Genomic DNA, 13,263 nt, shown 5'->3' with positions numbered 1-13,263 from the left:
AAGCTGGGGAGGGGTTTGGAGCACAGCCCTGTGAGGAGAGGCTGAGGGAGCTGGGGTTGCTTAGCTTGGAGAAGAGGAGGCTCAGGGGAGAGCTCATCACTCTCTACAACTACCTGAAGGGAGGTTGTAGCCAGGTGGGGGTTGGTCTCTTTCCCCAGGCAAGCAGCACCAGAACAAGAGGACACAGTCTCAAGCTGTACCGGGGAAGGTTTAGGCTGGATGTTAGGAAGAAGTTCTTCCCAGAAAGAGTGACTGGCCACTAGAATGTGCTGCCCAGGGAGGTGATGGAGTCACCATCACTGGAGGTGTTTAGGAAGAGATTGGACGGGGCACTTGGTGCCATGGTTTATTTGATTAGATGGTGTTGGATTATAGGTTGGACTCGATCTTGAAGGTCTTTTCCAACCTGGTCTGGTCTATTCTATTCTATTCTATATCATCAGATTATTTTCTCACTGCTTTTCTTCATACTGAATCTGGTGAACAGAAATGGCTTTGTGAAACTTCCTCCTGTCTGGAGAGTTTTGTCTCAGTGAGAGTATTCTCCTTAACTTTTGATTATTTACTCCTTCAATTTTCTTTCTGGTTATAGCTAACAGTTAGAGAATCTCAAAGGAAAAATAGTCACCTCCTGGAGAACTGCCAGGAAAAGTGTCAGGATGTCCTCTAGTGGAATCAGCAGATCAATACTTGCTGTGTAGTTTGGTTGCAGATTAGGTAGATGAATTAACAACAAGGAATTGTTGTATGTACTCCCAGCTGAATGCAAGTCCACAGACCTGTCCAAGACACTCTCTTTTCAAGAATGACTTTTGCAAAGATATCCCTCCCATACTTCTAAACGGATTAGACACAACCACAGACTCAACTGATAAGTCCAAGAGTTACAGAGCAAACATTGCTGTAAATTTTCACCATGATTAGAAAAACCAAAGGTATCTTATTTAGTGTTCAAAAGGGCAGGCATCATATCCAAAGAAAGAGAAGCTCCAATTCTTGTGAGCTTATCCAAAGAAAGAGACGGAATGGAATGGAATGGAATGGAATGGAATGGAATGGAATGGAATGGAATGGAATGGAATGGAATGGAATGGAATGGAATGGAATGGAATGGGCTGCACTGCCTGGGGAGGTGGTGGAGTCACCATCACTGGGGGTGTTTAGGAGGAGACTTGATGGGGTGCTTGGTGCCATGGTTTAGTTGATTAGATGGTGTTGGATGATGGGTTGGACATGATGATCTTGAAGATCTCTTCCAACCTGGTCTGGTTCTATTCTATTCTATTCTATTCTATTCTATTCTATTCTATTCTATTCTATTCTATTCTATTCTATTCTATTCTATTCTATTCTATTCTATTCTATTCTTGTGAGCTTTACTTGTCATTAATCCAGTGGGTAGTACAGGACCTATGTTTAAAGTCAGCATGCTGGGATTTCTGTGTATTTGTGCCAGGAAAAATTAATACCCCCCATCTAAATCAGTGAAATGCACTGTTGTATGCTAAAGCTCATCTCAGAGCAGAAAGAGTATACTTTATCTCAACAAGTTGCCTCTTCAAGGTGCTGGTTGTGCTATAAAAACACTCCTAGCTTCACAGCCAGCCATGAAACGAAGATGAGATTTTGTTTAATTTGCTGCTTCCCTAAGAAGCCGACGATAACAATAGCTGAGCAAGTGGGGAGAAAGCCTAAACTTAATACAAGTGAAAAGGAATTAAATCACCACCTACCAGATGACAACTGAAAAGCATAGCAATGAAGGGCTAGGTTTTATTTCCAAAGAAGAGAAAAGATCAGTTACTGTGCAGCTTTATCCCTCCCTGCATTCCCTCCTCTCCCTCTCCCCCCCAGTACTGATTTTATTCCGGAAACAAACCACAAGAAGCCCCAAAGCACAACTGCTGCATGTTTCTTGTCCATACTTGCACTGTAGCTTTGCTGGGTGCTTCTTGTTGTGAATGACAAACGTGGACTGCAGCAATGAGGATGTTTCTTCATCTATGACATATGATGAATGTCTTCCTCTGGGAATCTCAGAGAGCCAAGTTTAAAAGAAATCAACACAGAGGAGAAGAAAAATGTGTTCTCTGTCCTCAGGTGTCCTCTGGAAGTTACATGCTAAATTCAAAGGAAATGCCATCTATGTCAAGATGACAGCCTGCATTTCTAAATACTGTCCCCATATTTAGAGTGCAGATTAGGATTCAGCATCCAAACTTGGACATTTGGGTTCCAGAGAAATAGCTCCCACTGAAGAGCAGCAGTTCCTGAGGTTGACTGAGAACATATAGGCACAGTGATGGCTCAGCCAGAGATGTGATAAGTCACAGGCAGTTCTGGCCACCCCTCCCTTTCCCAGTGCTGCCACCCATCTTCTCATTTCAAAACAAGTTTGACTGCCAGGCTGGAAACACTGCTCAGATTCGGGTGCACAGCAGCTCAGTGCATGCACAGACAGACTACCCAGGAGGGCACCTAGCCAATTATTCTTCAGATTAATTCAATGACTTCAGGGGAGTGGACATCCCTGCCTGACCTGACTGCTACTCAACCACTGTCACAGAGGTCTAGGGGAAGAAGGAGGTGGCCAAAGGCATGTGGCTGTAAAGTGATGGAATCAGTTTTCAGCCTGAATGTGTCTCAAACATATTGAAAATGAAAAGTTGTGATGTACATAAATGTTGAAAGGTAGAGGTTAAGAGAGAGGCTTAATTTCAGGTATGGGAGAAGTGAGAAAATAAGAGCAGAGCTATGAGATATAAAGTCAACCAAATTGGGCAGAGTAGAGAACTGAAAACAAACATCCCAATTCCCACCTGACTGGGCCACTGGGTCATTAAGACAAACCCCACCTGAAAGAGTAATCCCACCTGTGCCTCTCTGCCTGGAGCTTTATCTACCAGCAGACTTAAAGGAGAGGCAGCTGAGCTCTGGTGGGTGATGCCAACATGGGTGTGTGTCATCTGAGAACTGTGCTGAGCAAAGCCACAGGCAGCCCAAGAGCATGTGAACTCTGGCAGCTTTTCTCATGGGATTAGCAGAGGCTCAAGACTGCTCTAAGGTTTCATGATGGATGTCCAAGTGGGTCTAGGTAAGCTTGACCGGTAGCAGGCTGTAGGAACTGGCATTCAGACTGGCACTGTCCCTTGTGGATGTGCCTTGGCAAGCTAGAATGTGCTTAGGGGTCTTTGTACCTTTCACATCTTCAGAGTATAGTCACACATGGATGTGCCCATGTGTATTTGTGGGCAGGCAGTGTAGGAGCAGAATTTCTCAGGCAGTGATAGGACTAGGGGGAATGGAATGAAGCTGGAGGTGGGGAGATTCAGGCTGGATGTGAGGAGGAAGTTCTTCCCCATGAGAGTGGTGAAACCCTGGAATGTGTTGTCCAGGGAGGTGGTCGAGGCCCCGTCCCTGGAGGTGTTTAAGCCCAGGCTGGATGAGGCTCTGGCCAGCCTGATCTAGTGTGGGGTGTCCCTGCCCATGGCAGGGGGGTTGGAACTAGATGATCCTTGTGGGCCCTTCCAACCCTGACTGATACTATGATACTATGAATTTCATGGTGTGGAATAGCCAGCTGACGAACTTAGATGCCTAGGAAGGTGATGTTCACAAAGTTGTTGCCACTATATTATTAGAAGACAGCTTCCACCTGAGTGCCTGCCTGACAGACTACCAGGTATGGGGCTGGTTTCTGGTGACTGTGACATGAGGCTCAGTAATTTATTTTTGCCATGGAGTGTGATCTCACCATGCAGTCAGAACTCATAATGCAGACGTGCTGTGCTATAGTGCTCCAATGGGGAAATGATGCTAAACCCATGCATTTATTCTGTCCCTGTGAGCCATAAATATAACATCAGGTAAGGAAATATTTCACCAGCTCTATGCACCTATGCTAACACAGTGTGAATTTCTAATATTAATATTGCTTTCACAATCCAGAGGAGAAAATAAAACAACAAAAGACGACTCCCACTGAGAAGTCAGGTAGGAACAAGTCATCTTCTCCTGATTTTGGGGAGGGGTGTGGGGAAGGGGTGTGTTAAACACTCTTCAGGGCTCATCTAACGTAGCACATTTGCATTGAAGTCATTTCTTTTAACATGATTTTGAACTGTGGCTTATAGCACTGCCTCAGAGCAAGTCCAGCAGAGTGGCAATTGCTCTAAAAACAATCTTTCCAGTGACAAAGCCAGGTCAAGACATTTCAGCTCTTGGGCTGCTTGTTCCAGCCTGTCTGCCAGAGCTGGGCTAATGAAATGGGGTGTAGCTGTAAATCAAATGTCTGAAATGATCCCAAATAGCCTTGTAGGGAATTGCTGTTCGCTTGTTGTTTTGGGTTTGTGTTTTTAACCTTAGATCTTTTGAGTAGCTGGATTTACACCACAGAGACCAGCCCCCAAGCAGGGAGGGTGAATCACTAGTTCAGCTGGGAGAATGGATGGGTCTAAAACTGGTTTTCACAAGAGGAAAATGTTTCTTGGAATGAAACTCTTATGTCTTTGAGTCTATGAGTCAGACCCTGTAGATTTTTGCAATAACAATGGTGAGGGGAAAACAAAATTCAAGCAATACTGACTGTGATAGGGGCCCTGAAGAGTTACCCAAGGAACGACTCTAGCTTGTCTAAACCCATATATTTTAGACAATATATTGTCTGTATTTGTCTATATTTGTCTACAATAAAACCATATATTTTAGACAAGCTAGAGTAGTTCCTTGGGTAAATTATCTTTCTGTTAATACAATTGGAGAAATTACTGCAGAATACTTCAGTGTATTTCTGCCTTGAACCTTTAATGAGTTAGCCATTAGTGATAGGTAAAGAAGTCTGGAAGAAATTACCTCTTTGGATTTCCAGCATGACCACAAGTTCACAATTCTATTTTCAGAGTTAAGTGTTACTCTTAGCTTGTGAGCAAAATCAGAAGGGTCAAGCTGAGGTTTAGCAGGGGTTGGAAAGAAAATTGCCAGAAATACCATGACTTCACTTTTTTGTATGAGTTTTTAGAGTCATGTGCTTGCCAAGTCTTTTTCCTCTTTGTTGAACCAAACTGAAAATGCAGTGCTTCAGCTTGGCCAACTTAACAAAATCCACTCCAGAAATGATGTGTAGGTTTTCAGATCAATAGCTTGAAACAGGCAGCTTCAAAGTCATCACATCTTAGTTCAAAAAGTACTTTTTATAATGACATGGATTAGCCCCTAGAAATGACTGGAGCTTTCCCAACTAAAAGTGTAGACCAATGTGTTCTCCATATTGCGAATCATTTGACTCCCATCCAAATGTTCCAATGTTCTGTTGACTGCTCTGGATCTACTTTTTATTTACACTGTTAGACAGGAAGAAATGGTCTTGAACTGTATAAATTTGTTGCTGAGGTGATGAGATGGAATGTGTCCAGAGAAGGGCAACAAAGCTGGGGGGGGGAGGGGGGGGGTGCGGGGAGTTGGAGCACAAGCCCTGTGAGGAGAGGCTGAGGGAGCTGGGGCTGGTTAGCCTGGAGAAAAGGAGGCTCAGGGGAGACCTTATTGCTCTCTACAACTACCTGAAGGGAGGTTGTAGCCAGGAGGGGGTTGATCTCTTCTCCCAGGTGGCCAGCACCAGAACAAGAGGACACAGTCTCAGGCTGCACCAGGGGAGGTTTAGGCTGGATGTTAGGAAGAAGTTCTTCATAGAAAGAGAGACTGGCCATTGGAATGTGCTGCCTAGGGAGGTGGTGGAGTCACCATCACTGGAAGTGTTTAGGAAGAGACTGGATGGGGCACTTGGTGTCATGGTTTAATTGATTAGTGTTGGATGATAGGTTGGACTTGATGATCTCGAAGGTCTCTTCCAACCTGGTCTGGTCTATTCTATTCCTATTCCTTCAGCAGGAGCTGATAGCTGCTGGGAGCTGCAAAGGTCTAAACAAGTTATAGCAAACCCTCATTTCAGGGGCCTGAACACTGTGCACCTTCACATGAATGGGGGAAGTTAAGACCACATGAAAACTGACTGCCATATAAACATATTTGAATGTTAAAGAGAAAAGTAAAATCTCTTTATATCTAAATAACATAATTTACCTTATTTTTTTCTCCAGCAGTCCAGGCAAAGCCAGCAAGTATGTGGTACCTTAACCAGAAAATTCCTGTAAAACAGCTGGATGTGTGTGGCTTTTTTGCCTTTAATACATGGAAGCACTGCCTTAGGAATTTCTAGTTTTGCTTGCATGATAGTGTCTTTATCACCATGCATTCCACTACTTGTCTTTAACACACTGTCTCATCCTTGCTGTTTAAATGCCCATTTGACATCACCAGTTGCCTCAGTACAGGAGCCAACTCATTCTGTGCTTCCCAGATCCCAAGTCTCAACAAGCAAAAATAATACAGCAGCGACAAGGTCTTCTGAAAATCACTGCTTCAAATTAGCTGGGTTGAATAAATACTCCTGCTCAATTTTGAATTGAAAAGAAGACAGACATCAGCACATTTGCTCCCTCATCACATGGATTTTTAGTATAACTGTGTCTAGAATCTTTCTCAGTCAAAAAGATCTGAAGAAGAGTCTCTACATTACCTTCCCATGCAGCCTGCTTGTTAACTTTTTATGTATTTCATACCTTCAGCATGGAGGATAGTCAGCTAAGTCTCCAAATATTGCCCCACTGGTAAAAAAGGCCCAGATATGGGGGAAATAGCACTATTCACTGCCACAAGCTTTAGTTCACACCCTGTAAAACTGTTTCCTATTTGAAATTCCCTGTCATGTCTTCATCTTGCCATTTCCTGGCATGTATCTTCAGCTGAAATCACGCTTGCTAGGAGTTCAATTATTTATCTAAGTGGCCAAAAGGCTGAGACATTCTCCTTTTCTCCAGGTCTGCTCACATTTTCAATATTTTCCACTCCAGCAGCCCACCTTTGTGTCCTTGTTGCTCAGAAAGAAACTGATGCACAGCTTTTCAGCTGTAGGAAACATCACCTGGATAGAAAGGCAGAAGAGGTGTCCATTGATTTCCCCAGCTCTAAAATGTGTTGTGGCCCCTGTTTGCATGCATTTGGCATAGCTGTTACTATGCAGTGAGATCTGTCTCTGTGTGTGTGTGTGGTGTTTCAGTTCCTTTTAAGCAGGTGTGAGTCTTGTATAAATTTACATGACCTTGGTTATACAGCAAATCTTCTTTATCTTTTCCATTTCCAGCAACCAAGCAGAAATTATCTTTGTCTTTTGCTTTTTTTCCAGTAGTAATTATGAAATAGAAAAGAGAGCAGGGGGAAAAACCAAATGCATTGCCTACCAAGCAGTGCTGGTTCTCCAATTTTCCAGAGTTAGGTATCATTTATTTATATGGAATTGGATGCATTTGAGACTTTGGGAATTCAGCCCATGTCTGAATCAACAATGTAAAGGTTGAGTGAGTGGTTGCTGAGTTGGCTTTGTGTTCTTCTTTTGAATATCAAGAGCAGGAAACATTCAAATTACATTTAAGAAATTGAGGGGAAGCCCCCATTAAGTGAATTCTTATTTAAGGTAGCTGCATAACTCTTAGCAATGCTAATAGTAGCTGCATGAATGGAGCTATGTGCAGCACTACTGGACTTTACTTCATGGCAGCTCCTTCACTGTTAATAACTAGTTGTGGGTCTTTTTTTTTGCTAACAGCATGTAGCAAGAGAAAAAATTAAGGTTTATTTGGGTATTCCTGAAAAATATACATGCAGTCCTTGTTAGTTAAAACTAAAAATGAATTAGATTAATTAATTAAAGACTTAGAAAATACATAGAAACTTTATGGCAATTTTGTTGTTTTGTTTCTTTTCTCTAGAGCATGAAAGAGTCAAGCATGCAAAAGAGGTTCCACCTACAAAACCAGGTAAGCACTCCTGCATTTCATGCAATCATTACTTTTGAAACTGAAAAGTAGAATTGCATGGGACAAATGCCAGAAATGGTGGCTTCCTGATCTGTTTTGCTGTAGAGAAGAGGCCTTGCTGAGTCATTCCCAAGCTAAGGTGGCACAGCACATATTTGCAGCGCCAGCTGTCACTTTCTGAAGATGTAGTTGTCAAAGGTCAAACTTCTGCTCCTGTAATCCCACCAATACCGAAGAAGGTGTGCCAGGAAAGAATTTGAACCACTTTCTGAAAGTGCTTGGTTTAAATGGCTTTATTTTGCTAATTAATTGTTGGTGTCTTCCATTTTTGAGGGACAGTTTCCCTGCATAAGTCAACTTCTCTGTACCAGCAACAGTTTAATTTTCATCCTTAACAGATATCACACAATATGCTGTTCAGGTCATGATGTGACACTATCCATCATCTGTGATGACTCTTCACATCACAACTTCTATCCAGCTTCACTTGTACAAGACAGGATTAAATTGCTGCAGCGGTAGGAAACAGCCCTCTCCTTGGTGAAGCTGCACCAGGGGAGGTTTAGACTCGAGGTGAGGAGGAAGTTCTTCACCGAGCGAGTCATTCATCATTGGAACGGGTTGCCCAGGGAGGTGGTTGAGTCATCGACCCTGGAGGCCTTCAAGGGGAGATTGGACGTGGCACTTGGTGCCATGGTCTAGGCATGGTGTCTGTGTTGATAGATTGGACTCAATGATCCTCGAGGTCCTTTCCAACCTAAGCGATACTGTGATGCTGTGAATCACCAAGGGTTTGCAAAGTGTCTTCTCCATGCTCCTCTGTGAAAGGAAACAAGCAAAGAGTTAAAATACATAGTGTTAGTCATCTTTAACTCTATAACAGCAATTATCAGGTGTAGATGAGAACATCCTTATTATCATCTATCACTAGGTTATTAACTACTGTGAAACTGCCGCAAGTTCTGGTTTGATATGCAGTAAGTACACAGAGCAAATAAAGCCACTCTCCACCCTGTCAGTATTAGGCTGCACCTGACTGTTCTGACCATTTTCCTTTCCTCTTTTTCCTTCCCAGACAAACTGAAAAACACTGCAAGTAGGTGCCATGTCTTGTTTCCCACAGGCTATAAACCACCTTTCCAGCTGCATGTTGCCTCATTTTGCCTTTTTGCAATTTTGTCATGTTTAGATGAAGCTATTTTCTTGCTTCTACCATGGCTATGCTTGTACTCCTCCAGCTCAGCAGTAACAGCTGAACGCAGCAAAACCCAAGCCCATTTATAATTCAATATTGGGAAGCTGCAACGTTCCAACTCTGTTTGCAATTGCTACATTTTATGAAAAGCAAATTATGCTGGCAGCATAACTGATGCTCTGGTGATTTTTTGGGGGTGAGAGTAGGCAAATGATTTATCTTTGCAGCAATATATTGTTTATTAAAACTTACAAAGTGGCATGTGGCATTAACAGCATCGGACAACCTTTTCATCACTTCTTTTACCATTTGGAAATTACTTGTTTCAGTAATTCATCTGGGATGTTCTTGGTCTTGTTTCAACACAGCTCTTTTTTTTTTTCCCCCTGCTTGAATATAAAGCTAAATTAAATGAAGGAAGAGAAGGGAGTATTTTGATTTTTAGGTGAGTTTTAAGGATGATTCAAAGGGAATTTCTTCTACAAGAGAGACTTGATAAAGCCTTTACTGAGGTCAGTATGACTTCTGGATAAAGACTGGGATTTATGCTCATTAGAATAAAATAGAATAGAATTAACCAGGTCAGAAAAGACCTTTGAGATCATCAAGTCCAGCCTGTCACCCAACACCATCTAATCAACTAAACCATGGCACCAAGCACCCCATCCAGTCTCTTCCTAAACACCTCCAGTGATGGTGACTCCACCACCTCCCTGGGTAGCACATTCCAATGGCCAATCACTCTTTCTATGAAGAATTTCTTCCTAACATCCAGCCTGGGATTTTTTTGTAGCAAGTCATTGCATTTTACATAGTACAAGTCATGATCAGACAACGATCAGGACAGTGTTTACATTAAATGCTGAGTTTAGAGTTCAAGTCTAGCAGTCCTGTAAAATAAATCCATGTGTCTACAACCACCTGAAGAGAGGTTGTAGCCAGAAGGAGGTTGGTCTCTTCTCCCAAGCAACCATCACCAGAATAAGAGGACACAGTCTCAAGCTGCACCAGGGGAAGTTTATGCTCAGGGTGAGGAGAAAGTTCTTCAGTGAGAGAGTTGTTAGCCATTGGAATGAGTTGCCCAGGGAGGTGGTGGAGTCCCCATCCCTGGAGGTGTTCAAGAGGGGATTGGACATGGCACTAGGTACCATGGTTTAGCAGTCATGAGGCCTGTGGTGACAGGTTGGACTTCATGATCTTTGAGGTCTCTTCCAACCTTGTTGATTCTATGATTTGTCCTTGGGCATCTTTATTCACACTGTCACCTGTGCAGTCTTCCTGTAGCAGTAAATGGGGTCTGAATCAGTGGAGAGGTTGTGTCATTAACAGAATGCCAGATTATAAACTGAAATATAAGATTGAGTTTGAAAAGTCCCCAAATTAACAACAAACACTTTTGTGTAGTAAACTGCCAAGTGAATTACAATGCAATTATGAAAGCAATTAGTAAACTTTGTTAGTTTTTTGCTATTTCTGGTTTAACATGCAGAGGAGTCTTTGACAGCAACTCATCCTATATCAGATCTGAATGAGGAATGAAACATGGAATGGACTCTGCATACTAACCAGGGACTCTCAAATTGTGAGAGGTTACCTTGGGCAGAGCACAAAACCGGTAGCTTATCTTACTTATGTGCCAAACTGCATTTTTGCAATCAAGAGGAAGGATACAGAGGCTGGTACTTTAAGAAACAATTGAGCACTGGCCCAACTCTGTTCACAATGAAAATCCCATGGTAGGGGTAAAATAATTCCCAAAGCCCTCAGAGTAAGTGCAAATGTATTGATTCACTGAGAGGAGGAAATGACCCTTGTGTTACACACAGCAGAGCACCAAACTAACTACTCCCAGGTCAACAGTCTTCCAGTACCTCACTAAGGGAATCAATCATCAGTCCTTAATTAGGGTATATGCATATAACTGGGCTGGTCCAGGTGCCTCAGGCAGACAGGCTGAGGGAGCTGGGGATGCTTAGCCTGGAGAAGAGGAGGCTCAGGGGAGACCTTCTTGCTGTCCACAACTACCTGAAGGGAGGTTGCAACCAGGTGGGGGTTGATCTCTTCTCCCAGGCAACCAGCACCAGAACAAGAGGACACAGTCTCAAGCTGTGCCAGGGGAGGTTTAGGTTAGGAAGAAATTCTTCATAGAGAGAGTGATTGGCCATTGGAATGGGCTGCCTGGGGAGGTGGTGGAGCCACCATCAGTGGAAGTGTTTAGGAGGAGACTTGATGGGGTGCTTGGTGCCATGGTTCAGTTGATTAGATTGTGTTGGTTGATGGGTTGGACATGATGATCTTGAAGTTCTACTCTATTCTATTCTGTTCTGTTCTGTTCTATCCCTCAGTCAGAAGTGAGAGAATAATCTCCTTTCCTAAATTTACTACCTCAGATGAATCTCTTTTTATCTGTTTCTTCTGAAAATGAGAAGTATTAATCTGTGGGTGATGATGCAGTAATTCAGTATCAACAATGAGCATGTTCATAAGCAGAAATGTAAATACTAAAAGGACTTGAGCATGTTAGCATTTAACAGCAGCAAAGCTGGCCTTTGCTAAATGTCTGTTACACTGAAGTATTGAGCCCTGACATTTTCGAGTCTCCTTAAGAACAAAGACCTGAATGAAAGTTTCCTGGGATGTGTCAGTGAAAATCATGCTTAATTGCACAGTTTTCCCACTGAAAAAAGCATTGCCTGAAAAGTTTTCACCTTGGTGTGAGCTGCAGAAGCTCATGTTGGTCTAAAGCCAAAACTCAGCATGAAGGAAATACAGAGATCGTTCAATCAAAGGAGACCCTAAAATGTTTTGTAAGCGTATTCCTGGTTTATCCAGCTCTACATTGAAGGAATAGTCTCTGCTTGGCTAGTGATGGTATTCTGTTCCCTTAACACCTTGTTCATCAGCAATGAGCAATGCTAATGCAAGCCTGAAGGGTGGTTGTAGCCAGGAGGGGGTTGGTCTCTTCTCCCAGGCAACCAGCACCAGAACAAGAGGACACAGTCTCAAGCTGTGCCAGGGGAAGTTTAGGCTCGAGGTGGGGAGAAAGTTCTTCACTGAGAGAGTTGTTAGCCATTGGAATGTGCTGCCCAGGGAGGTGATGGAGTCACTGTCCCTGGAGGTGTTCAAGAGGGGATTGGATGTGGCGCTTGGTGCCATGGTTTGGTCATGAGGTCTTGGGTGACAGGTTGGACTTGATGATCTTTGAGGTCTCTTCCAGCCTTGGTGATTCTGTGATTCTGTAAAATGTTTTAAAATAAAACTGGGACTGATGAAATAGGCATGGGCAAAAAACCTCTTGGATACCACATCACATTTAATTCATTCCTTTGATTTAAAGAGAGTAATGAACACCAGGGAATTTGTATCACGTTCAATGGACAAATTTCCTTTCATTATTATGGGTATTATAGTAGCACAGGAATATATGTTTCTTTTGTTCTAGGTACTGTGTAAAGGTGCAATCAATTTTTTTTTTGCAGCTCTCAAGGGCTTTTACTCTTAAAATGCAGGGCAAACTGATAATGCAGAGAAACAGTGACGCAGGGGTCAGTGTCAGCCTTTGGCTGGGATGTGTGGATGATAAGAAAAGACAGGCAACAAACCGAACACATTGGTTTTGGAAAGTGGCATAGTCAGCTATAACCTTCAGTGCACGTTTGAAAATAACTCTGTTTAAATATTTGCTTGCTGGGAAGCTTTGATTGGCACAGTGTTTGCATTTGCAGGAGCCATTGCATGCTGGATTATTGTACTTCAAAGAGTGAGGCTCTGTGCTTCCAGTGTGAAATCGCGTGTGCACGCCCATTGTTAAGGCACATTCCTCTGCAAATTAATACCATGCAGAAAAGCTGCAGATATGAGAGAATATCTGTTTAAATAGTTACTCACCCTGAGAGAAAAAACATGGTAACTAACATATCCTCTTTGTTCCCCTCTTCGTCTTCGTTTCTGGTTATTTCCGTGGAGAGCCAAGAGCTGAAATCCCATCAGCAGGTAAATAGCACATTCCTCTGGTATGTCTCATGAATATGATTAATGACCATACATGCCAGTGCTGATTGAAACACCTTGTTCATCAACAATGAGCAATGATAATGCAAACTTTCAGTGGGAAACTGACAGTATTGCATCTCTAAGAAGAGCTGAGGGACTTGGGGCTTCTAATCCTTGAGAAGACTGAGGGGAGATCTTGTAAATACT

At 42.8% G+C, this 13,263-nt stretch overlaps 1 protein-coding gene and 1 long non-coding RNA gene across 10 annotated transcripts in view; one reads left to right on the top strand and one right to left on the bottom strand.

The window, feature by feature from the left end:
- Nucleotides 1–13,263, top strand: part of TRDN (triadin) — a 236,471-nt gene that overhangs the window by 210,263 nt on the left and 12,945 nt on the right. For 6 of the 9 annotated variants that reach the window (XM_068162336.1, XM_068162332.1, XM_068162337.1 and 3 more), the window contains 5 exons: nucleotides 3,949–3,993; nucleotides 6,093–6,113; nucleotides 7,821–7,868; nucleotides 8,944–8,964; nucleotides 13,030–13,056. In XM_068162336.1, coding sequence (XP_068018437.1) covers nucleotides 3,949–3,993; nucleotides 6,093–6,113; nucleotides 7,821–7,868; nucleotides 8,944–8,964; nucleotides 13,030–13,056 — 162 coding nt within the window. The remainder of the gene's footprint in view (nucleotides 1–3,948; nucleotides 3,994–6,092; nucleotides 6,114–7,820; nucleotides 7,869–8,943; nucleotides 8,965–13,029; nucleotides 13,057–13,263) is intronic. The other 3 variants (XM_068162333.1, XM_068162339.1, XM_068162335.1) reach the window with 3 other exon arrangements.
- Nucleotides 8,147–13,021, bottom strand: LOC137453242 (uncharacterized). The gene is made up of 2 exons (XR_010990304.1): nucleotides 12,952–13,021; nucleotides 8,147–8,682 (listed from the first exon to the last, which is right to left on the bottom strand). It is a non-coding gene; the product is annotated as an uncharacterized lncRNA (long non-coding RNA).

This window comes from Melanerpes formicivorus, unplaced genomic scaffold (assembly GCF_026170545.1).
Source record: "Melanerpes formicivorus ecotype bairdi unplaced genomic scaffold, bMelFor1.0.p_v2 SCAF_63, whole genome shotgun sequence".
NCBI classification, from domain to species: domain Eukaryota; kingdom Metazoa; phylum Chordata; class Aves; order Piciformes; family Picidae; genus Melanerpes; species Melanerpes formicivorus.
Note: the sequence above shows the minus strand (reverse complement) of the source record. Positions and strands in the feature narration are given on the sequence as shown.